Consider the following 25,775-nt stretch of genomic DNA (forward strand, 5'->3'; position numbering starts at 1 on the left):
AATTATAAAAAGTTTATAAAAAATATCTGTTGGGCCCGCCAAGGGACCGGTCCGGTCTCGGTCCTAACGGTTCCTAGGCAAAAATCGGCCCACGAGACCGGCCCAAGCCCACCTCTAGCGGTCCTATCGGTCCCGACCCACTTAGCGTGCGGGTCCGGATCGGGCCCGAACCGGTCCACTTGCCACCCTTACTTCCGACCCAAAGGTCGTGGGTTTGAATCACCAAGGGTGTTAAGTGAGGAGCTCCCAAGGGGTAAAAAAAAGACCCAATTAAAGTGTTCAATAAAATTGAAGTAGAGACAAGTTTAAGGAGAAAAGAAAGAACAAAAAAACTGATTGAGTGTTCAAATAGAACGAGCTAAAGATCGAGTGCCAAAGTGGAAAGTTAGACAAGTTCAACGGGCTGTCAATCTATTTTGCCTTCGTAAAAGCCTTAATAAGTAAATTGCATTCGTTTCCATTTAAGAGTCAAAAGAAACATATATTTCAAAAAATAGTTATACTCTTCTATATCTAAAGCTTAAATAAAAAATTCAAAAAGAATTATCCTTTACGACAGATTTCACTAGAATAATAAATAAAGACCCCTTATTTGTAAGTTTAACTTATATTATGATAATCATATTTTAATATACGTGGTCAAACATATACCTCATAGGGGCTGTAAGTGTAAAACTTTCATAATATAAAGAATATAAGTGCTTGATTCAAAAATACAATGAATACATTCAAAATTAAATTACATTATAAGAATATTTACCAAAATTTACTCGCAACAAATATATATTTATGTCAGGTTACAAGGGAAGCAAAAAAAGTAAGAACAGCGATGAGCCTCTTCAATAAGAATGATCACGTGATGATGATACTAAATCATGGATAACACAATAATCGACAAGGAACAAAGAGAGGGGATAAAATCACGTAAATTAAAGTTTACAACAGTAAAAATGTATTTGTATTTGAGATGCAATTTCTTTTTGAATTATGATGAGAAAACTGGTGCTAAATGGATAAAAACACTTAAATTAAACACAAAAAATCCAAGCAACAAATGAAAATATAATTTAAATTCACACAAGTATTACAATAATTAATAAATTTTTAACGTTATTCTAATAGTAGTTAACTTAAAAAGAATTAAAGCAAAACCGAAAAGTCGGTGACCTTCCGAATGGTGTTTTCCGGAACAACCTCTAGACACTACAATTATAGTACCCTAAGTTGCTCGGACACGGGTGCGGGTGTTCGACACGGGTGCGGATCTAAAGGTCGGATCCTTCGAGATGTAAATTTTAAGATTCGGGGATATGGATCCTAGTACGGATACGGGTGCAGGAATCCAACTAAAAATAATTCAAAAATATATATAAAAATATTTTTAAATTATGATAAATTTTGTGAAATATTTAAGTATAGCTTGTAAAGTGTCGATTTCTTTTTATTCTCAAATTATAGATAAGTAAAGAATTAATTTCTTAGATAAGGTATGCTATTTTCTTCAAATTTATCCTAGTTTTGGTTCTGATTTTGGGAATCAAATTGTATCTCGTGTCGAATATTTCCGTCCGTTGTGATCAAAGTACCCAAAATTATTTGACCAAATCCGGTACAGATCCCATACCCACACCCATACTAGTGTCGTGTCGACACGGGTGCGGCACCTAAATTGCCATGTCGGAGCAACTTAGATAGTACCTCAACTTGATTATAGAGACGTACTAGGTCCTTCAAAAGATTCCCGTTCCTGCGCCTCCAATCGCGCGCTATGAGTTCTTTCCAGTAATTTCAGTACTCGCGGATCAATATGAGGTGTAAAACGCCGAATATTATCTTCAAATGATTCCAATTCTTGCCTTAGGACACAGAGTTTCACTGTATTGTCTTCTTGGATGTTAAGCGGAACTTTCTCTTTGTAGCGAGAGGCACTCATCATTTTGTTTAAGTTTTCATATTGCCTGCAAAAGAAGAAAGAGTTGATACATCATTATATGGCAAATTGAACAGCTTGTAAACTTCATATTATAAACTGACTCAAATTTCACAATATCCACTTGAGGCCGAAGTCCACTTTTGAACAAAAACAACTGAATGACAAAAGGCCAAATTGCATCTTGCACTATTCTTCAAATGGATGCACTAATTGAAAGCACTGACTTGCAGACACGAGGGAGGGATAGAGGAACATGATTTCCCATTATAAAAGAAAAACCATGCCATATGTATATTAATATCTATTGATACCCAACATCTTCCTCGATGTAGTTCAATGACCTCTGCAACTGACCAGATTGAAACTTTGGGGCCCAAAGTTTCAGTGACTCAAAGACGACAAACACCAATTTCCTGTCTCTTCAAAGCTGATATGCTTTAAATACAGATTCAAAAGGAAAAGTGTCTAGTATACTTCTGTTCGATAGAAAAATCAGATAGTATAGCATCAAGGAGAAATTCAAAGGCATAATCAAGTTTTGCAAACAATAGCACCAGAATATGAAATTCACTTACTTCCTAGTGTCTTTTCTCTTCTTTATGAGCCTTTGAATTTCAGCCACTGGGTCACAAGTAGTCCCTTCTCCCTCAAGAAAAACCGTGACAGACTCATCCACAACCTCTATCAGCCATTCAGTCGGAGCTGTATCACCGTTACTTGAGACCTGAAGAAAATTAATGCAAGAAATGTGGGCTGTAAGAAAAATAAGAAAATATAATAAAAATACATGCATATCCCATCCCTCCAACTTAATAGCCACTAAAAAGTCGACTCATATGCATATTACATACGATATCTAAAAGGGCACTAGTCTCTGCTGGTCCTCTATTAGGGTTACCGAGGTCATTCGTAATTTTCCACCCAGTTCAACCATCCACACATTTAGTGTTTGAACCTCTATTTGCCTCACCAACCACTGCCCCCACCAAAAGAAAACCTATACTAAAATGAAAAGCATAGGATGGTCACTCGTGATATTGATCGGGCATGGCCTTATCATTTTTAACTGATAATCACATGGTCTTTTCTGCTATTTCCAGCTTCATATCATGTGGAAAAGGAAACGAAGAAGTTTCATATCAAAAAGAACCAAGCCAGACATAGAAAGAGATACCTGCAAAGATGACAACGCAGCTAAAGTGCAAATCTCCATTTTGCGGCTTCGTATGAACTCCACATTATCATCCGCCCAGCAAAGCACAAATGCTTTTCGCCTAAGGACAGAAAGATCACCAGTCATTCTGCTGAATGTTTTATGAAACAGCTTTTTCCTTCTCAAAACAAACTATCATATCAAGCAATACAAAGAAAGCCTAGCATATCAATCTCTCTAACGATCACTTGCGTGCATCATCAAAAGGTGTATCACTTACTGAATGATTCACCAACACATAATCAAACAGATCATAGCACGCTGGTATCCTTTGCTCAAGTACCATACGTTATATATGTGGAATTTAGCAAAGGTCCCTAAAGAAATTACAACTCAACAGACAAACAACAATTAAAGCAGTATGAAAGCTGAAGTAGCAAATTCTAATCTTCTAAAGATGGGTACTGAAGATAGATATTACGAACAACTAAGTTGAGAGGTTGCATTAAGACCAACCTCAAAGGTAAATTCAACCTTCTCACAGGTCTAATAATCACAAAACTGATATGGACCAACCACATATTCGATGGACATTAAATTCAAAAGTGATCCCTATGATACTTTAACAATCTTGTGTGGACTGCACATGCTCATCATCAGTGATGAAATTTTTTTATTAATGCTCAATAGACAATGAATAGTAAACATAGAGCTTTTATAACATGGAGATCACACACCATTGGACACCATATAGACTCCCTCGAAGAGATAGCAAAAGAAACCAGAAAATGGCACTTGAAATGCTCTTTATACGAAAAGATAAGTTCACCTGGAAGACAGAAGATACGGCAGAGCGTTTACCTTGCGAATCTCTCCTTCGGAGGCAACAATGCCCTCTTCGACCTCAGACCTTTAACAATGGACAACACCTTTTCCATCCCAGCTTCTACCCAATCATTATTCCAGCCCTGAAAAAGTGAACAGATGTAGAGCAACAGTGTCAAAAGATAATATAACAATCATGCAGCAGCTAGCAAGCATTATATTAAGTCCTGTTTTCCACTACTAGACTCATCTTGATAAGCTACCTTTTTTAGACCCTCAAAGCAAGTTAACCTATTCCAAATACATATTCTTGAAAAACAAATTGCCTACATAGGTTTATTTATGAAAAATTTAACAATGTACATGCATGATGCCTACTATGTACATATGATTGTTCAGAAATTGATCCCATACAGCTCTGAGTAACCATTAAGACTCGAACATCACACCAAAACCAATGCCGAAAAGATCAGAAGAAAAAGCTAAACTTTGACCTCAGTCAAATAAAAAGAGGAAGCATACATCGAATTTACTTGACAGCCACCAACAGAGGTAACATATCTATTTGCTAGTTCTGGAACTTAACATTTGTGCTTAAAGCATACCTCTATAGTTGCAGGATAATCACTTATCACAATAGATTCTTTCTTTATGGAATTTCCGCTAGCTGGAAGACGCTGCCATAATTCTTCGGAGATAAATGGCATAAACGGATGGAGTAATCTCAACCCGTTATCTAAACAAAGCCACAGGGTGTCTTGAGCAAATCTTCTTGCAGATACAAATTCTGGATTATCACCAACAAAGTATGGCTTGATTACTTCTATAAACACATCACACAACTGGAACTGCCAAAACGAATATACTGCTGTTGCTGCATCGGAGAAGTCATAAGATTCCAGGGATGAGACAGTTTTCGCTATGGCCTTGTTAAGTGCTGAGAGTATCCACTGGCAGATAAAAGGCATTTCACGAGGAACTATATTTGTTGGAGGCATGTAATATTCACCCAGTTTACTCAAGGCAAACCTAACGGCATTCCATAGTTTATTACACCACTGACGATACCCAACAACTCTCTGGATATCCAGATTGATTTTATCAGACTGGAAGGACAAATTAAGAAAATTAGTAATATCCAAAGAAAGTAAAAAAGGAACATCTTATTAAATTTTAAGAAATGTTACAAACCTGAGCAGTATATGAGACTAGGGCAAATCGAAGAGCATCTGCCCCACATTCAGGAATACCCTTAGGAAAGTCCTTTGCCTGTCCCTCTTTTGCACTCTCAATTTCTTTGGCATCCAGGTTACCCTCCTTTAATCTATCGTGAAGATTATCAAGGGTAATTCCATTAATAACTTCAAGAGGATCAACAACATTTCCCAATGATTTGGACATCTTACGTCCCTGTGCGTCACGGATCATTGGATGCAAATAAACCTGCAAAGTATGTTAAAATGAATAAGATTTATTTTGATCTCAACAGAAAGTTCAAGTTACTTAACTGCTTCATGTGAAAAAAGTAAATATGGCCTCACACAACTGACATTAGCTGCGAGGCTTCTTTTTGTCTCACAAGTTAGTGGACCCATGGACCCAAAAGTGTACGATTTGGGTCCACCAATTTACGAGACAAAAACAAGCCTCACACAACTAGTGTCCGTTGTGAGACACATAATAAAGTTTTTCGCATCATGTCGATAAAACACAGATTCTTTAGTTTTTTGGCAAGTAGATAAAAACAGATTACTAAATAACTTTCAGTAGTACTCCATTTAAAAATCTGTTTTAAGCACTGAAAAAGCCATGGATCGTGGAAACATAGCCACTTTCGTGAAAAAGATATCAACTGCTCTTAAAATAGATTAGGATCATACTCCACTTATAGCATAAATAAGAAAAATTGGCTTTTTCTATGAGGGATATGATGAAATTTGCTAACCTTCATAAATGGTACATCACCTCCCAGTGTTATCGCCAACATCACCATACGTGCAACCCAGAAGAAGAGAATATCATGTCCAGTTTCAATAACGGACGTTGGATAAAAAACTTTTAAATCTGCAGTATCATCTGGCCACCCCAGTGCAGATAATGGAAAAAGACCAGATGAAAACCAGGTATCCAGCACATCTGGATCTTGAGAGAGCTCAAGAATCGCCTTCCCTGGAAATTTCCTACAAGCCAAATCTCGAGCCTCTTCTGCATTTCTAGCGACGATCCAGTGATCATCACAAACACCAAATTCCTTCTGCTTATCATCATGCAGTGTCACATACCAAGCAGGAATTCGATGACCCCACCAAAGCTGCCTTGAGATGCACCAATCACGAATATTATCAAGCCATCTGCATGTCCATCACATGGAGGACAACATATTTTTAATCAAATGATGAATCAAGAAAAAATAAACGGCTTAAAACAAAATGTACAGGGTTTTTATGTTTAAATTCCATAGAAAAACCACAACCAAGTTTTTCGCATCTATATCTGATGCGATACTTGCACAAAAGTAAATGATAGAGTATCCATTTTCCACCACGAACAAAAGAGAATAACAATCAGAAGAACCTAAAGCAGTCATTAGTCCCTCCAAAATGCATTAGTTCAAATATGGGGAGGGCAGTGGGGCACACAAGTTAGCATCTCATTTAAACCTTTGCATTCATTTAACCAAAGCATTTTTGGGGGCCAGATCCAACATTACCTTTTCCATTCAGCAGCATATTGTTTGGGGATGATCTCCATCTTCCGGTTATCATCATCCATCACAGCATCCAAAGCCTGTTTGGCCATACTTTTGCAGTTGACAAACCACTGAGGCTTTACAAGAGGTTCCACTACATCATTGCTTCTTGAACAAATCCCAAGGCGCATCTCGTTATCCTTGACATCCCTGTAGAGACCCTGTAACACAATTCAGACATCGCATCTAAGCCACAGTCAACTCAACTAAGTTTCGTCCAGTTATCCCAGGATACTATTTTTTACGTACTATACCCCATGTTTACATAACACAGCTTCTTCTTGAGGTTATCCTCAAATGTAACCCACATTCATAGGTAAGAAACTTAAGAACAATTCAAAAGCCTCATGAACTCGTAAAGCTAAACTCAAACAAGATGTTACATGTCAAAAAGAAAAAGTTGGAACAGAATGTTACTCACCCAATCCCAAGTAATTAAATACTCAAAATCCATCTCACTTTAAGTCATTGAATTCTACTAGGTCTGAAGTATAAGGTGTTAATTTGACTCGTTTATTATATGCTCATGTAAACAACGTTAACAAAGAGAAACACAAAGCAGCTAGGCTGGGGCACTCATCGAACTAGAAGTTCAAAGATGGAAAACCGCTACCCAGGGTTCTGGAGATCTGCAAATAGATTCTCTGTTACTGAGACCCTATGGCATTAATTTTGTTAATAAGCTGAATGCAGCTCACGACATTCGAGTATTAGTTTCCCTAGTTCTGAGTATGTTGGTTGCAATGGATGCAATAGGGAATCACAACCTCCGCCCTGATAAATGACATTTTCTACTTCCAGGACATCCAACTGGGTAAGTTGAAGTGTTCAACTGAGAGTTTGGTCCAACTATCAGTGTCTATTTACGTATTTTGCATCAAATTTTTTGTGAAGATATTTATGGATTTTTTAAATGCAAGACCTCATAAACTTGACAAATTTCTATACATCAATACATGCACACAAGTCCATTAGCATTTCAATTTCAGCTAGGACAGTACATAAAGTTATGAAGGTACCTTTTCCTTTAAAGCTTCAGCCACAGCGACACGAGCTTTGAAACGAGGCATTCCTTCAAAGTCTGCACCCCCGTTGCTATTTATTTTCCCATCATCAGTAAAAATATTTATGAATTCAAGTTTGTGACGCTGTCCAAACTCAAAATCATTTGGATCATGGGCTGGAGTTATCTGCAAGGATATTCAAAGAATGGTCCAAAAAGCAATGATGAATATCTAGAGAGAGAGGCAATTGTTCCTTAACATTCAAAATATAATGATATAAAGTACCTTAACAGCACCAGTACCAAAGTTCATATCTACAAGTATTTCATCACAAACTATTGGAAGCTTTCTTCCATTGAATGGATGAATAGCAAATTTCCCATGAAGGTGGCAGTATCTTTTGTCTTCAGGATGTATAGCAATAGCAGTATCACCAAGCATAGTTTCAATTCTGGTGGTTGCCACAACGATTTCACCAAGCCCGCCTTCCAAGGGGTAAGCAAATGATGTCAGTACCCCAAACTCCACAGGCTCTTCATATCCAGGGACCTTCAAATGTGTCTTCTTTTTTATGTCTGTGTATTCAACCTACAAACAGAAAGCAGCTTGTAAAGTGTATATAGAGTATTTACTACACCAGCTAAAACTTGATCATGAAGGGCGATTTGCTCACCTCAATATCAGAGATTGCGGTACGCAAGACACAATCCCAATGCACCATACGTGGAGCCCTTGATAGATGATAATTAAAGTTAATACAAAGCCAAAACCAATTCAAAAACTTACGCAAGCAAAGAAAACGGTAGCTTCCACGCATAGGCAAGAAGACATTCACATGCACATAACGAGGAGAGAAGGCAAACAAAAGAGGAAGAAAAAGAGCTACCTACCTGTATATAAGACCTTCATTGGACAGCCTAACAAATGCTTCAGTAACAGCCTTAGACCTTTTCTCATCCATGGTAAAGCACTGATTTGGGAGAACATGTTGGAGCACAATATATAAGTATAACTATAATAATTTCAGGATTTTCTCGACTAACGAAGAAAATGGTAAAATCTCGATTCATACCTCACGAGACCAATCAAGTGACGCACCCAGGCGACGTAATTGCTTCAGTATAGTACCCCCATACTCATTCTTCCAATTCCAGACCTAAAAAACATCAACAAGTACAATTAATAAATATATGGGTGCAATGACTTGTTAAAAATTAGTACTTGGCTTCCTTATTCAACTCTTCAGCAGAGACCTTGTCTCAGACTGACAAAGCAGGCAAGGCAACAATTGGAAGGATACTACAGCCAGTAAAGTGATTTTTGATGAGAATGAAAAGCCAATAATGATAACACTAAGATAAGTTAAAGACATTAAAAGGATGTTAGCACTTCGCAGCATATACTCACTTCAGATACGAAGTTCTCCCGACCAATATCATGTCTAGTCAAATTCCTCTCCCGCATGATCTTCTTTTCCACAACAACCTAGATTCAGCATCCACGACACAGAATTAGAAATAGCATATAGGAATGCAAAGAGCAGAAACGACCATGTTATTGTAAGTAAAAATAATTGAATAGCCTTAAAATCCCTGCTATACCACGTTTCAAATCCCTAACAAATCTTTGGGAAAAAATTTAGCGTTTTAGGAACAGTAAACTGACATAAGGCACTATCTTATTTTTTTTAACTTTTAGTAGCAATTTTGTCCTTGACTCTGATTCATCTTGAAAAAGACAGCAATTTCAACAATCCTCTATAAGTAAAAATTTATTCAAGTTCTGATGATATGACTGTATCTAAGTAATTGTCGTTCCGTAAGACCGTAATAAAAAATCTTTTTAAGATTTTCTCCAGAAAGTTAAATAATTCGATTTGGATAAACTTAAATTCTCATATTACAAATATCCTGAGCTGTCATATCGCATCATGGTAAACAATTCCATAAAATATGCCTATTTGAATCATTTTCATTATTTAAAACATGTTAGTTGCTATTTATCTTTCTTATGTTATTTTTCAAGATACTATATGAAATACATACAAATACACTAGTAGACAAAATAATGTTGGCGTCTCCAATTGGTTTTAGTTTATATTTTGACACAGATCATAAATAGCACCTTGGACTTGGTTGCAAAACAAAAGGATACACTAGAAGAATAGCAGCTTGTTGGGAAAGAGAGAGAGAGAGAGAGAGAGAGAGAGAACTGCAGCTTGGTTTCGAAGGGGGACGGGAAAAAGATGAAACAATGAGGCTGAAGAAGATTAGGCATGTTAGTTTAGTAAAATATATTAGAAAGTATAAAAGTTACTAAGGATAAAATGATAAAGTTCTTGCTCAAACTAAAAGTGATTATAAGCTGAAAAATCATAAGTTGGGGTGACCAGCTTATGGCTCTGGGCTGATTTTAGCTTATAAACACTTGGCTTATAAGCAATATTTTTACCAAACGAATAGATAAGCTAAAAAGTGCTTATAAGCTAATTTGAGTGGCTTACAAGCTTAGCCAAACACCCTCAAACAAGAAAATTGGTAATGCCAAGATTTGACATGTTTGAGACACAACCTGGGTTGCGATTCCAGCATGATCCATCCCTGGGATCCACAAGGCATTGTATCCAGACATTCTCCGCCAACGAATAATTGTATCCTGCAAAATAAAGGTAAAATATAAAATCTGTACAAATAGATGAACACTCTATACTAGGCTCGATGATTCTAATACCTGGATGGCAGCTGTAAGTGCATGTCCTATATGGAGAGCGCCAGTCACATTTGGTGGGGGCAAGACCTGCATATAAGCAAACAGGTAAGCAGCTTGGGAAAAGGAGTCCAAGTTAGACAAGGTACACAATACCAAGCAAAACTTTCATCACAGTTTATTTCCCCTTCCAAATTATTAAGCAATACAATTCACCAAGTGATTGTCTCAGATGAGATGATACCACTTAAGTCCACCATTATAATACTCTGGAAAAACTTTATTTTAGCTTTTGGGCGCATATGCACATTAACTGTAAATAAGTAAATGGAGTGTTATTGATGACTCGGAATTCCATCCAGGCAACAGTTTGGTCGTGGGTATTGGTGGGTAATCAGGAGAAAAAGCCTCCCCAAAATGTTTGAAGACGAAAAGGATATACTTAGTCCTAAACTCAACTCTTCTGTTTTGCTTTCTTTTTGGAACAAAATGGTTTTTGTAAATGATTTTGACTGGCATGTTTGACTTAATTAGCTCACTGCAAAATCTATGTAACATTCGTCTCTACTCCTTTCTCAAACTATCAGCACACACTTGATACTAGTCTGTATTAGTAAAATAACACATTATCAGAAACTAAAAGAGTAAATAGATTTCCCTCTGATTGGAAGTAATAACATTTTCCCCTTTAAAATCCTAGAGAAATGAGGCTGATATTGACAAAGCTATCGAAGAATACTCAAGGAAAATGAGCAAATACAACTTTCCTCTATTTGTTTAGAGCATTTTTGCTATTCATGAGAAAGAGGGCAAAAAAATGATTTCGAAAACCTACATCATGAACACCAAAGCACGGTAAGATAACAAATAAAAGGTTCTATAACTACATATATTCAAACGTTAACATCCCAAGTAAAAATGTATGTTGCTCGGACTCTCTAAAAGTGTTGTTGCACCCGTGTCGGATCCTCCAAAAATGCACTAAATTTGGAGGATCCGACACATACCCAACAACATTTTTGAAGAGTCCGAATAACATAACTAAAAATTGCTATGTCGTGAGATACCAACATGTGCTTCACCTTAAAAAGCTCTCTACGAACTCAAAGTACACATAGTTCCTATATGTCCTATATATTCATTCATACCAACATCTTCAACTAGAACATCATATGAAGTAAGATGGTAAACTTACAATCACAAAAGCTGGCTTAGAGCTGTTTGGGTCAGCAACAAAGAAATTGGACTTTTCCCACCATGCATACCACCTATTCAAGTTAATATAAGGAATCATGATAGTGTGCTAACAAGAGAGCACTCTTTCCTGAATTGCTAGTATTTCTTTAAAAGAAATATAAGTAGCACGTAAAGGTAGAAAAAAAAACAATTTCATACTCACGATTTCTCTACAGCACTGGGACTATAAGTTTTTGCCATTTGACGGGAGAGCTGCTTCTTCTCTCCCAGGGGTGTCCCTGGATCAACAAAATCTTCATAATTTTCCTCTTCACCCTCCATTTTTGAGTTCTTCTTCTTATCCTTCTTTGACACATTGGAAGCAGCTTGTGCCTTAATACAGACGAACCATGTCAGAGAAGCTTAAATAAATTAGATAAGACTAGAATCAACTTTCATAATTTATCACTATGTGAGCTTGCTGAAGGTCTTGTAATAGCTGCACCAAGAGTTCAGTAATTTCTTTTCCTTTGAAAAGAATATGTAGAGAATGGCATAACAGAAACAACTAAGCCATTCCACCAACACAGACATTTATGAAATACACAAGTATCAACCATAACTAGATAAATAAGCAAAAATAGTTTTTTTTTTTTTACCTGTTTTGCTGCTTCCACTTTTAGTGCAGCCTTGAGTTTTTTCAGTTCTTTCTCTCTAGCCTATCACAACCAATAAACACAAAAGAAACACTTAGTAAATGTATGACCAGCACACACATTAAAAGTAAATACATTAAAAGCGCAAAAAAGATTTTAAACAATACTATCTAGAAAGCCAACAGTGTTTCATGCTACTAGCAGTAGCATAATCCCTCCTCTTCCTACTATATCCAAGAAGGCGTGTGTCTGGTTCTTTATGTCCCAATTTATCACCTAATTTAAGTTCAAATTCTAAATTTTCCTTTTTTTACCCTAATATTTAAGACTAGTTTTAGATCACAAGTTTCAAAAGTTTTTCTTTCATTCTTAAATTTCATCGCCAATCAAACATCACCATATAAAGCGGGACGGAAGGAGTATCCATTTTAGAATATTTTGAATCAATCAATTAACTGTGTCAATCCTAAGTTAGAAACAATATACTTGAATAAATCAAAAAATATTTGGATTTAACAAGGAACTAATGTTTGGACACGGTTTATTGTGAAGAACCACCCTTCGCAACAAAACCAAAAAAAGTATCGAACAAACCTTTTCTTCCTTTTTCTTTTTCTTTTCAAAATCTTCAAGAGTTAATTCCTTTCCATCTGATGTTGCTGCAGCTGCCACCTATTAGAAAGTCAAGTCACTCTAAAACCAAAAACACAATAAAGAAAACCAAACAGAAAATTTGATTCTTACCATCATCGTATCGGCTGTAGAAGTGAAAATACAATGGCGCATAAGAGGACGAAGAATCCGCGGCTGATGGAGGAGGTTGACTCAGTCTAGGAGGCCTTGACAAGACCTAAGGCAAGCCATTAGGAGACAAAACTTTTAGCTTCTTATTGGTGTGCCATGATGAACGAAGAAAGCATGCAGACCCTCATGACAATAGAGATTCAGCAAAATATCCACCCCAAAAAAATATTTACCAAAAAACACACAAAGTAATGAAAATTCACAGTGCTACAAAATTATGAGCTCACTTTACAAAACAGTCCATATCCAAAAGAAAAAATAAAGTTAAATAATTCAAAAGCACAATAACAAAAGCTTCACTTTTTTAACCAAGACCACTCAAAGAGAACGAACAGATACTCGCACTGTCAACCCCACAACAACATCAAACCTTTCGGAACAAAAGACTAAAAGCTTCAGAGCTCTTTATTGGGTCCTCCATGACAAAAGAACAAAGAATACCTAAACCTAACATTAATAGAAATTCAAACACACACACATAATCTTTAGAAAAACACTGAATCATTAGAGCTACCTTAAAATTAACAAATAAAGGAGAAGAAAGAACCTGGGAGGCGAAATTACTCTGTTCGTAAATTGTAACTATGCTGGCTGTTGCAGAAGGAGGAAACCAACTTTGCAACTCCGTTTGTAAATATGCTGGCTGTCGCGTGTAAAGGAGCATATTTATAATCTCTTTGCTTGAACCGACATTGTGGCCTTGACAAAGGCTAAAGGTCGAAATTACAAATTCTCGCTAATACAAATCCAAAAGCTAACTGGTCGGTTTAAAAAAGGAAATTTGGCACCGGGTTAGAAGGCACCCAATTAATTGGCATAAAAAAAACTAAAGGTGATATGTGGCCGGGTCGGGCCGGGTTGCTTAAAAAAGTGACTGGCCGGTCATCAATCTGGGCCGATTTCGGTTTTTCCCAATCGGTTTTATCGAGTTCGAGCCCATCGGGTGATTTAATGAATCAAAACGGTTACGGGCCTATGGGGTCGGGCCGGGTTATTTTTAAAAATAAATTGTATTTTGTATAACTACCGTAATTTATATTAAGATAAAGTAAAAATATAAAACAAAAAAATAATCTTATAAAAGGAGTATTTGAATAAAGGATGCAAAGGCTTTAAAATCCTTATATTTGAATATTCCATTAGAATTTAAAGATAATAGAATACAATGAAGATGAAAAAAAATTGTATTTATAATTTGCAAGTTCTTTTTTTATTTCAAACTTGTTGTGAGCACCTAATTTTTGCCTATATTTGAATTTTTATCAACTTCTACTATGTAAATATTTTCAGAAATTTAATATATATATATATATTTTTTTAGCTTTGTTATATTTTTTTAGGGTAAAAATTAATAATAATTTAAAAGGTCAATTATTACTATTAGTATTATTTTTATTTTTATTTTTATCTTTATTTTATATAAAATGAATTAAAAAGCATTTTAAAAAATATTAATTAATTAAATTTTTTTAAAACAATTTCGGATGGGAATTAAAAAAATAGTAAAAGTAGAAATATAAAATTAAAAAGTAAAATTAAAAGTAGGTAGAAATTGTTTAATAAAAAAGTAAAAGAAAGTGAAAAATTTAAAAAATAAAAGTAAAAGAATGTAAAATTTTAAAAAAATATAAAGTTGGAATTAAAAAATAAGTGTAAGGGTATCTGAATTTGTTTTAATAAAAGTAAAAGTAAGTGAAAATTTTTACAAAAAAGTAAAATAAGTGTGAATTAAAAAAAGAAAGTAAAAAAAGTGAGATTTTAAATATATTAAAAGTTAAAAAAGTGAGAAATTAAAAAATAAAAGCAAAGGAAAGTGGGAATTTTTTTTTTTTTTAAATAAGAAAAATGGGAAGTGGAAATTCTTTTTAATTAATAAATAAAATAAATAAATAAAAAATCTGAAAATTCCGAAAAATTTTCTATAAATAGAAGAGAAATGTGAGGGGAAAAAAAGGGGGAGAGAAGAAGGGGAAAAAAGAGGGAGGAAGGAATTGAGAGAAATTTATTTTCTTCTTCTAAGATAAGGAAATTTCTACTCGTGTCATTCTTTTTTCGTCTTTCTTTCTAAAAATCCAGCAAAATCATCCCCCCCAAAAAGATAGCTTTAAACCCAGCAAAAACAAGTCACTAAATCACCGGTTTTGCAAGGTCGATGAGAGTTGCAAGTCGCGATTTTTTGTTTGAGGTTTCGTGGCCGGTGAAAGCTCTAGTCAACACTCGTCGAATTGTTTAGCGCTCTTGTAATTTCAACTCTGTTAATTTATATCAGGGGTCCGTTATTTCCCTTTCTTCACTGATTATAATTGTCCATTTACCTTCTTGTCTATTGGTGTGATTATTGGGTAGCATGAAGTAGTAGTTCACTCTATTGATATTTGGATCATTTGAATCTGATTGTTTCCTTGTTCATATGTTTATTGGACCATGATGTTAATTTTAGAGTTACAAAGTTTTGTTTTGAGTTGATTTAACCGGATAAAGGGTCTATTGAATCACTGTAATTTGGCTTGTTTACTAATTTTGTTCATGAGATTGTGGTGTTATTAGTTTTGTTTAAGAAATGTACAGAATATGAATTATTGGGTTGGATAATTTGCTTGGGCCACGATTTGTTTCTAAGGAAATTAATTTTTGGGTTGTTGGAGAAGAAAAGATTTTGGGCCAAAAGATTTAGTCTTATCAGGCCCAAAGTAATAAATAACATAGTTGACCCATCTTTGTCTAAACTAGCCCACTTTTCTATAAATAATAAATTCAATTCTTTCACAAATAATTCCATACCTCACGACCTTACAATAATCTCAAAATTAGTAATTGAATAATATTCGAACATCGTATCTTGCTTTATGCGCGATTAATAATAAATCATCGTAATTGTGGGTACGGTTCCCGTGGCATGGTCACGATCCCCAATTCGAGTGTGTGTTTCACGTGACTCGACCACAACTTCAAACAATAATAAATAAAATTAAACACGTTGTAGATTGTGGGTGCGTTTCACGTGACGCGATTTGCGATGTGTATAAACAACAAGTGTACGACAACGTAACTCGTCTCATATTAGTTCCATAAATAATTAATAGCGATTAAAAGTATAAAAAAATGTACAATAGGTTTTAAGCATGTAATAAATTACATAATTAGACTAATTATTAATAGTTGAGCGACCGTGCTAAAACCACGGAACTCAGGAGTGCCTCACACCTTCTCTCGGGTTAACAGAATTCCTTATCCGGTCTTCTGTATTCGCAAACCATAAATAAGAGTCAATTTTTCTCAATTTGGGATTCTAAAATAAATCGGTGACTTGGGACACCATAAATTATTCCAAGTGGCGACTCTGAATAAATAAATAATCCCATTTCGAATAATGTCACTTAAATTGGAAAAACTCCCTATCCCCTATCCCCTCAGGAAAAAGGAGGTGTGACAGCTCTGGCGACTCTGCTAGGGACTAGAACCCAGAATCTCTAGTTCATGGTTCATAATTCGAGCTTAGATGACTTTTATACTTGACTTTTGTTTATTATCTGATTTTTTACGTGTTTGAGCCTAATGTGTTAAATGCCGCTTTTTACCGCTTTGAACTTTTGTGAACTATATATAAATTGTTACGAAAACCCTTCTTCTCTCTGAGTCTTCTAAATCTTCTGGGAAGCGTGCGCTTCGCGTGACTTCTTTTCTGTTAGAGTCATACCCTAATTCTGTATTCCCGGTACGTTGCCCCTCCCTCCCCCCGGCTCGAGTTGTCCGCTCGGGTAAGCCAGGTCTAGAATAATACACCCAGGATTTAAACTTAGAATGACATAATCTCATGTCGAATCCTTAGTAGGTACGTTTGCATCACGTACATTTGAATTTGGGAACTCAACACAGGGGTTGGGTCCGTCTTGGACATGTGTACCCAAATCAAAAGACTATCCTGATGCATTTTTACGTGCTACTTGTGCATTTATTTGTTTCGTCTTGTATGTTGACCGGTTTCTAGAATAGGGAAAGAAAATCAAGAAAAACCAAGAGTGAGGTAGGAAAGAAAAACGCCCGGTTCTGACAATCCCGGTATTTAAAATATCCTGAAACTTTGCCGAAATTTTGAAGAAAAAAAAAGAAGAAGTAATTTCAAAATAAGTCATACTTTCCTGTGCATCAAAACTTACCGAACTACGCGGGTCTGATTCTCATCGGATGTGAGATACGTAGGCAAACCTCATCGGTTCCGACCCCAATTTTCAAAAATCCAAAAATATTTTCTACCTTTTTTTTAGAAGTCTTTCTCCTAAAACATTCAAAAAAATATTTTCTTACTTTTCAAAAATTCTAAAAAAAAAAACAAAGAAATCAAAATCAAAAAAAAAATTTCTTTCTTCTTTATAAGTCTTTCTTTCGGAAATTAAACAAAAAAAAACAAATTCAAAAATATAAATAAATAAAGAGTTAGTTTATTTACTTTATTCCTAATCTTCCTTAACTACGTAATGATCTGATTCATGCGACGTCATGATACGTAGGCAATCCCCGTCGGAGTTGATCATAGCGATAAACAAATTGAGTGAAAAAATAAACCGAAAAAACAATTGAGTGAAAAAGAAAGAAAATAGTGACAAAAAATAACAGAGAAAAACAAAATATAAAGAGAAAGAAAAAGAAATCAAGATATGAAAAAAAAAATAAAAAAAAAAAGGAAAAAAAAAAGAGTCTCCCCATATGGAATCAGTTCACCCCTATTGGTGAATCATACTCAAGCTTATTCTAAAAGCTAATTAGACTAGGTCTACTGCAGCCATTAGCCCCGAACCGGCCAAACCTTGAGTCCCCCTCGCACCGAGCTGATGCTAGATGTGAATACCACTCTGGAGCAATGGGACACGGTACAGAGGACTGTTGGACCCTCAAAAGGGTAGTTGAAGACTTGATTGAAGATGAAAGAATCTTTCTTCGAAACGAATAGGCCCCTAATATGATGAACAATCCTCTACCTCTCACACCAATGGGCCAGTAGTCGGAATGATTTGTGAAGATGAGGAATTTGATCCAGCACTGAAGGTCATTGCAGCCATTGTCGAGACAGAAGAAAAGCCAAAAAACGGTCACCAAGCCTGAAAGTTCCCCATCAGACGGGAATCTCGATAGCTAGTCTTGCTATCCTTTCTGCTTCCGGATTATCTCAGGGTGTGATCCGGATATTTTACTTTATTGTCTTACTTTTCGATGTAAACCCTTCTATCTTCAAAATTCAAAATTCAAATAAATAAATAAAAAAAGCAAAACCACAACAACAAAAAAAGAATAAAATAATCAAATGAAATTAATATTTCATTGTCTAGGAATGTCTATTTTTTTTTTTTAATCTTGTTACTTTTCTTATTCTCTTTTCAGTTCTGTTCATGCAGATTTTAATAACATGACATGCTTGCGGACTTCATGACTAGATCCTAAAACTCTGTCAGACTTCGAAATAAAGAATCAAGAAGCAGAATGCAATGAAGATGAGGTTAAGGAAATAAAACAAAAATTCGGAACATTATGAGAATAAGCCTATGCCAAGCCCGATTGAAACCTGCAGAAGTTGAAATTCCATCTCTCTGGGTCATTGTCGAAACCGAGATTGAGGATAAAGATTAGGTCACGAACCGATTGGAACAATTGACACTGATTGATAAAAAACGACTGGCCGCAATTTGCCACGGGCAATTGTACCAACAAAGAATAGGTAGTGTCTACAATAAGAAAGTGCGGCCCAGAAAATTTGAAATAGAACAACTCATTGTGAGACGTATCCTCCCACCTCATGAAGAAGCTAAAGGAAAATTGGCTCCAAATTGGAAAGGTCCATACATTGTAACGAGAGTACTACAAAAGAGAGTGTTGTACCTGCGAAGAAACAAAGGAAATATCCCTGAAACAACTGTCAACGCGGATGCAGTCAAAAGGTACTATGTTTGACCCTCTATGTGGCATTAATGTTCTCTGATTGGGATGACGAAGGCTTTCATTCTCGCTATCCAAACATCATTAACCCTTTTGCTAACCATTTTGAGTCAGTTACCTTTCTTTGATTACCCTCTTTGGAACCTGGAAGTTACTACGGAAAAAGAGAAAAAAAATCAAAAATAAAGTTCCTTGAACTACGTTCGACTTGATTACAAAAGGATACGTAGGCAGCCTCACTCTGGGGTTCAGTCACACCAAAACAAAAACCCAAATTCCCCCAAAAGTGAATCTGGGCAGATGTTATAATGGTTTGGCGATGGTTTTGTCTAAAAGGTTCCAAAGTTGTAATTTAATCCAAATCCTTTTTCACCCAAGTCCTTTTCAAACTCCTTCCGATCAAGCAACGAGAATGTTCAAGAATTGAAGGATGCAACCACTTGGATCTGATACAACCAAATGAGAGAAATAAAATGAGAGAGTCTTAATGGTAAAAACCTTCACGGGCACCGTAAGGCGATGGTAAGTAGAGAAATTAAAATGAGAGAGTCTTGTTAGTGAAAACTCACAAAGAGCACTATAAGGCGATGGTAAGAAGAGAAATGAGAGAGGCCAGCTGGTGAAAACCCGCAAAGAGCACCATTGATCGAAAAGGGGATCCTCACAGCCATCGGCATCGACAGAGTCCTGGCAAGATTTATCAATTTTGAGGTATAAGTTATGATGAATTTCTGAGAGTTGGACAGTTTACACAGATCAGACATCCAGTCCAAGAGGCATGTCATGTTCATTGAAGTCCGCATGCACTCAAGATAAGTCCATTTTTTTCTTTTCCCGAAAGGGATACCTCTTGTTTAAATTCATTTGTCCATTCCATTGCTTGTTTTTCTTTGAATCCCTTTCGGTCTAACTCTGTTCCGAAACTAAGACAAATAAATGATGGCAAGATTTATTTACAGGGTTTTTATCTGATACGAGCCAATATTCAAGAAGGCACCCAGCCTCGGCAGGTGCATCGAGTCGACTCCGACTGGTCATGATGGCCGATGTTTCAAAATCAAAACTCTTGAAAAGAAAGGAAAATCAAAGTCGAATGCCCACAAAGGCAAAATAAAGTTGAAAGGTTAAGTACCACGTGACTAACCGTCATGGCAAAGTCTGGAAAAGCCAAAGTTACTGAAACAATCAAGGCCACAAAACCAACCACCGTTTCAAACTAACAAATTGTTTTTTTTGTTTGTAAAAACAGGAAATAGGTGCAATCCAAAAGCAACTTTACAAGAATCAGGTACAATCAAATAGAAATTACGCAAAGGCTAGAAACAGTTTTGCAGCAACCACTCCAAAAGGGAAGTCTCCTCCAAAACTTCTTTCCCGCATTTACTCATTCTCTGAAATAAAAAAGAAAAAAAATGATGATGAAAAGAAAAGAAAAAGAAAAGCAAAAAAAGGTTCAAAATCACGGTAGTATAGGGTTTCCAATCCCTAGCTACGCTTTTCCAACATAGGGTTTTCACTCCCTAGTTGATGTTTTTAGACATAGGGTCTCCACTCCCTAGTCGTTTTTCCAACATATGGTCTCCACTCCCTAGTTGATGTTTTAGATATAGGGTCTCCACTCCCTAGGTTGCTTTTCCAACATAGGGTCTCCACTCCCTAGTTGATTATTTTAGACATAGGATCTCCACTCCCTAGTCGCTTTTCCAACATAGGGTCTACACTCTCTAGTTGATGTTTTAGACATAGGGTCTCCACTCCCTGGTCGATTTTCCAACATAGGGTCTCCACTTCCTGGTCGATTTTTCAACATAGGGTCTCCACTCCCTAGTTGATGTTTTTAGACATAGGGTCTCCACTCCCTAGTCGCTTTTCCAACATAGGGTCTCCACTCCCTAGTTGATATTTTTAGACATAGGGTCTCCACTCCCTAGTCGTTTTTCCAACATAGGGTCTCCACTCCCTAGTTGATGTTTTTAGATATAGGGTGTCCACTCCCTACGTCTGATTTTCCAACATAGGGTCTCTACTCCCTAGTTGATGATTATTTTAGACATAGGGTCTCCACTCCCTAGTCGTTTTTCCAACATAGGGTTTCCATTCCCTAGTTGATGTTTTAGACATAGGATCTCCACTCTCTAGTCGCTTTTTCCAACATAGGGTCTCCATTCCCTAGTTGATATTTTTAGATATAGGGTCTCCACTGTCACGCCCCAAAACCGAGGAGCGCAACCGGCGCTCAACCGAGTGAACTCGACCGAGCAAGCCTGTTAGATTTCATTCTACCCAAACTCATCCACGAATGGAGATAATACATATTTTCATTAATTAGGCAAAATGGTGTTCACGTCTACAATACCAATTCATTTCCAATAGCCTCATCATTTTTAATGTCTCAAATGGACAAGTAATACAACCACAACATAACATATTTTGTCTTTTCCAGCACCAATACACAACCCACATTATGTCTACGGAGCCTCTATGGATAAAGAAGAGTACAATGATAATGCCGGTAACAAGATCCCGGCTATACCTCAAACGGAATACACCAAGGTAAAAAAGATACATGACCCCGGGATGAAGTGGGGCTCACCAAGTCAGCTGGGAAGAAGGTGCATTGCTATCACTGTTCAATGTCTCCTGCTGTGGAACCACCTGCATCCATTGAAAGATGCAGCGCCCCCGACAAAAGGGATGTTAGTACTGTCGAATAGCACTAGTATGTATAACTAAACACACTCTCAATAGAATACCAAATAATACAAACAAGATTATATAATATCAATGAAAACCTTAATCAACATCAAACCTCAATTTAGGATCAAGACGGTGTTCAAATTAATTTTCATATCTCACATTGGGAGATTTCTTTAGCATCGATATACCATTGTCCACAATACCATTATTTGCAATACCAGTACCACCGTATTCTCAGTACGGAGTCCGATCACGACCCGATCGGCTAGCTATCTCATTAGAGACATCAATCATAATTACTCTCAATATCAGTACCACCGTCTTTAACACGGAGTTCCGATCATGACCCGATCGACTAGGCTGTCTTATTTGAAGACATCAACCAAAATTACTCAATATCAGTACCACCATCTTTAACACGGAGTCTGATCACGACCCGATCAACTAGGCTGTCTTATTTGAAGACATCAACCAAAATCTCAATTTCAATTACAATTTCCAGCACAATCACCACCATGTGTGCGACATGGTGTCCGATCACGACCTGATCGGCTAGGCTGTCTTATTCGAGACATCAACCCTTTTATATCAATCAATCTTATCCCAATTAAGAGGAATAATTTTATCACATCAATCTCATCCCAAATAAGGGGAATAATTCACAAAAATAACATAGGTACAAATGTATTTACCTCATCATCTTCCACATTGTATAAATCTCCACTAGTATTTTCAACCAATAATAACAACAATATTTCCTTGGCTCTTTTGGCCATTCACAAGATTCTTTATTCAAGGAACGGTGGCCATATTTGTTATTCCACACTTTTATTTCTTCCCTTTCATGTATCATCATCATAAATATCAACATACATATAATATTCCGGAAATCACAACTTTAAGTTCATTTGAAATGACCAATTTAAGCACCATAGATTTCTTTCCGAGAAGTGGAGTAAAATGATTGGCAATTGATGCGCAAGTTTAAATCATCAGCAAATAACACACCATTTATTCTTGACACATTTCCCCCCACAAAGGGCAATACATAATTTCCACTCACGAATACGTAAGAACGCAAAACACATTGAAAATACTCACAAAGCATAGTATTTGTTAAAACATCCACTTATGGCATGACTTGAGTACGAAAGCTTTTAAGCAATTCTATTTTCGAAGTCATTTTAAAACATTTGAGTTGAGACTCATTTTATAACCTTTCTCATATCATTTCATTTCATTGGCACCATTAGCCACAAGTATAACTTTCACTCTTGCACATTGGCCACACTTTATATCCCAATTCACTTATTTCATTTCCAACCACCTTTATAGGCTATCAACAATAATACATTTCCAATCTAGACTTTAGGTACACATATGAGCAATTTCAAGTCTTGAGAGTATTGTGATTTTTTCACACAATTAGTATACTAGTTCTCATCTAAAACACGACTCCAAGCTACAACATTTTAATATGCAAACCATACATTGAACATCTATCTTTCGACATAAGGCTCATTCGGAATAAACAAGTTTATAGGGAATAACCCGGAATATAGAAGTTAGGAATCTTGAGCCAATCATACTTGATCTTACGGAAACATTATGGATATCTATTCTAAGAGAGAAAGTTTAGCCAACATACCTTGCTTTGAGCTTTCCTTAAATTACTACAACGTTCTGGAAATTCTAGCAATCCCAATCTATTTTGAGACATAACAAAATTGAACCATTATTAGGAAGATATTCATGGTCTCAGCTCATTTGAGCATTTTATCTAACAATATATGTGCAAATTGGTTACAAGATTCTTCCACAAGGTTTCTTTCACTTCACAACCCAATCTTTACTCATTTGAGCTCAACAATCTCCCCATAAAACTTATTGGTACATGAATGTATAAATAATACTCTCACACCTAAGAATCATACTCCAAATCAATCATCTTTTACCGAAATTCAAAATTAAAAACTAGGGTATGGAACCTTACCTCTTAGATGAAGAACTTGAGGGATTTCTTGTTGGATTTCAAGGCTTGGACAAGATCTTGATGAACAAAGCACTTGAGCTTCTTCTTCTCTCTAGAACACTCTCACTTCTCTCTAAAAATATCAGATTTTTGCTCCAAAATGAGCTTCAAGGGTTATTTATCGAAGTTGGGTCGGGTTATAACAATAGAAGAATGGATACTCCGAAATTCCGGACCATGTTACAGACCTGGCCTCGCCAGGCTAAAGCCTGGTCTTAGCGCGCTACAGGCCTGGCCTCACCAGGCTAAAGCCTGGTCTTAGCGTGCTACAGGCCTGGCCTCGCTAGGCTAAAGCCTGGTCTTACACCTGGCCTCGCTAGGCTAAAGCCTGGTCTTACACCTGGCCTCGCGAGCTCTGTAGCGAGCTACAAGCCAGCCTTTGGGTGTTTGATTATAACTTCTTGTAGGAATGTTCGAATGACGAACGGTTTGAAGCGTTAGAAACTAGACTCAAAGGGCTTTAATTTGATAGGTAGATCACCTCATAAGTTATTATAGTTTGGTAGCAGAATACGTTTGAAGTAGGATCTTGTGCTAATTGAGACATCCTTTCCACTTAATGCATCCTACTTGTTCCACACAAATTCTTTCCATTCACAAAACTCCTTAGTATGTTTCAACACATATTAAACATATACTTTTCATTTCGAAATAATGTGGTTCTATCTCATGGGTCTCTTTTAATACTCTAACACGTTATTCCTAAATACTGTTGGCAAACTTTAAAATATTAAATCGTTAGAAAAAAATTTCGGGACCTTACATCCACTCCCTAGTCACTTTTTCAACATAGGATCTCCACTCCCTAGTTGATGTTTTTAGAATAGGGTCTCCACTCCCTAGGTCTGATTTTCCAACATAGGGTCTCCACTTCCTAGTTGATGATTATTTTAGACATAGGGTCTCCACTCCCTAGTCGTTTTTCCAACATAAGATCTCCATTACCTAGTTGAAGTTTTTAGACATAGGGTCTCCACTCCCTAGTCATTTTTCCAACATATGGTCTCCACTCTCTAGTTGATATTTTTAGACATAGGGTCTCCACTCCCTAGATGCTTTTCTAACATAGGGTCTCCACTCCCTAGTTGATATTTTTAGACATAGGGTCTCCACTCCCTAGGTCCGATTTTCCAACATAGGGTCTCCACTCCCTAATTGATGATTATTTTAGACATAGGGTCTCCACTCCCTAGTCGCTTTTCCAACATATGGTCTCCACTCCCTAGTTGATGTTTTAGACATAGGGTCTCCACTCCCTAGTCGCTTTTCCAACATAGGGTCTCCACTTCCTAGTTGATTATTTTAGACATAGGGTCTCCACTCCCTAGTCTCTTTTCCAACATATGGTCTCCACTCCCTAGTTGATATTTTTAGACATAGGGTCTCCACTCCCTAGTCGCTTTTCCAACATAGGGTCTCCACTCTCTAGTTGATGTTTTAGACATAGGGTCTCCACTCCCTAGTCGCTTTTCCAACATAGGGTCTCCACTCCCTAATTGATATTTTTATACATAAGGTCTCCACTCCCTAGTCTGGTTTTCCAACATAGGGTCTCCACTCCCTAGTTGATGATTATTTTAGACATAGGGTCTCCACTCCCTAGTCATTTTTCCAACATAGGGTCTCCACTCCCTAGTTGATATTTTTAGATATAGGGTCTCCACTCCCTAGTAGTTTTTCCAATATAGGGTCTCCACTCCCTAGTCGTTTTTCCAACATAGGGTCTCCACTCCCTAGTTACTGATTTTTAGACATAGGGTCTTCACTCCCTAGTCGTTTTTCCAACATAGGGTCTCTACTCTCTAGTTGATGTTTTAGACATAGGGTCTCCACTCCTTAGTTATTTTTCCAACATAGGGTCTCCATTCCTTAGATGATTATTTTAGACATAGGGTCTCCACTCTCTAGTCGTTTTTCCAACATAGGGTCTCCACTCCCTAGTTGATATTTTGAGACATAGGGTCTCCACTCCCTAGCCACTTTTCCAACATAGGGTCTATATTCCCAAGTTGATATATTTAGACATAGGGTCTCCACTCCCTAGTCGCTTTTCCAACATAGGGTCTCCACTCCCTAGTTGATGATTTTTAGACATGGGGTCTCCACTTCCTA

At 36.7% G+C, this 25,775-nt stretch overlaps 1 protein-coding gene across 5 annotated transcripts; it reads right to left on the minus strand.

Moving 5' to 3' along the window:
- Positions 1–1,042: 1,042 nt before the first annotated feature.
- LOC104088019 (valine--tRNA ligase, mitochondrial 1-like) lies at positions 1,043–13,751 on the minus strand. 5 transcript variants are annotated; one of them, XM_070187778.1, is made up of 22 exons: positions 13,554–13,750; positions 12,947–13,052; positions 12,797–12,861; positions 12,206–12,265; positions 11,770–11,939; positions 11,566–11,638; positions 10,395–10,460; positions 10,236–10,319; positions 9,072–9,149; positions 8,737–8,820; positions 8,555–8,634; positions 8,338–8,395; positions 7,950–8,252; positions 7,680–7,850; positions 6,622–6,821; positions 5,857–6,226; positions 5,103–5,354; positions 4,517–5,017; positions 3,948–4,054; positions 3,108–3,207; positions 2,509–2,657; positions 1,043–1,958 (listed from the first exon to the last, which is right to left on the minus strand). In XM_070187778.1, exons 1-22 carry the CDS (start codon positions 13,668–13,670, stop codon positions 1,709–1,711), a joined length of 3,444 nt encoding a protein of 1,147 aa, XP_070043879.1. In that variant the 5' UTR covers positions 13,671–13,750; the 3' UTR covers positions 1,043–1,708. The 5 variants fall into 5 exon arrangements, with proteins under 5 accessions (XP_070043879.1, XP_070043878.1, XP_009590918.1 ...); XM_070187777.1 differs by having other exon boundaries at positions 5,857–6,262; positions 13,554–13,749; XM_009592623.4 differs by having other exon boundaries at positions 5,857–6,262; positions 12,797–12,874; positions 13,571–13,716.
- Between the last annotated feature and the right edge of the window lie 12,024 nt (positions 13,752–25,775).

This window comes from Nicotiana tomentosiformis, chromosome 10 (assembly GCF_000390325.3).
Source record: "Nicotiana tomentosiformis chromosome 10, ASM39032v3, whole genome shotgun sequence".
NCBI lineage: Eukaryota > Viridiplantae > Streptophyta > Magnoliopsida > Solanales > Solanaceae > Nicotiana > Nicotiana tomentosiformis.

Bases quoted from the DNA above. Each gene is read 5' to 3' on its own strand.
- LOC104088019 (XM_070187777.1), bottom strand. From the start codon at position 13,670: ATGCTCCTTTACACGCGACAGCCAGCATATTTACAAACGGAGTTGCAA. The intron at 7,851-7,949 runs GTACTTTATATC...ATATCCTTGCAG, and splicing joins TTGGTACTGGTGCTGTTAAG to ATAACTCCAGCCCATGATCC. The intron at 5,355-5,856 runs GTTAGCAAATTT...CATACTTTGCAG, and splicing joins GTGATGTACCATTTATGAAG to GTTTATTTGCATCCAATGAT.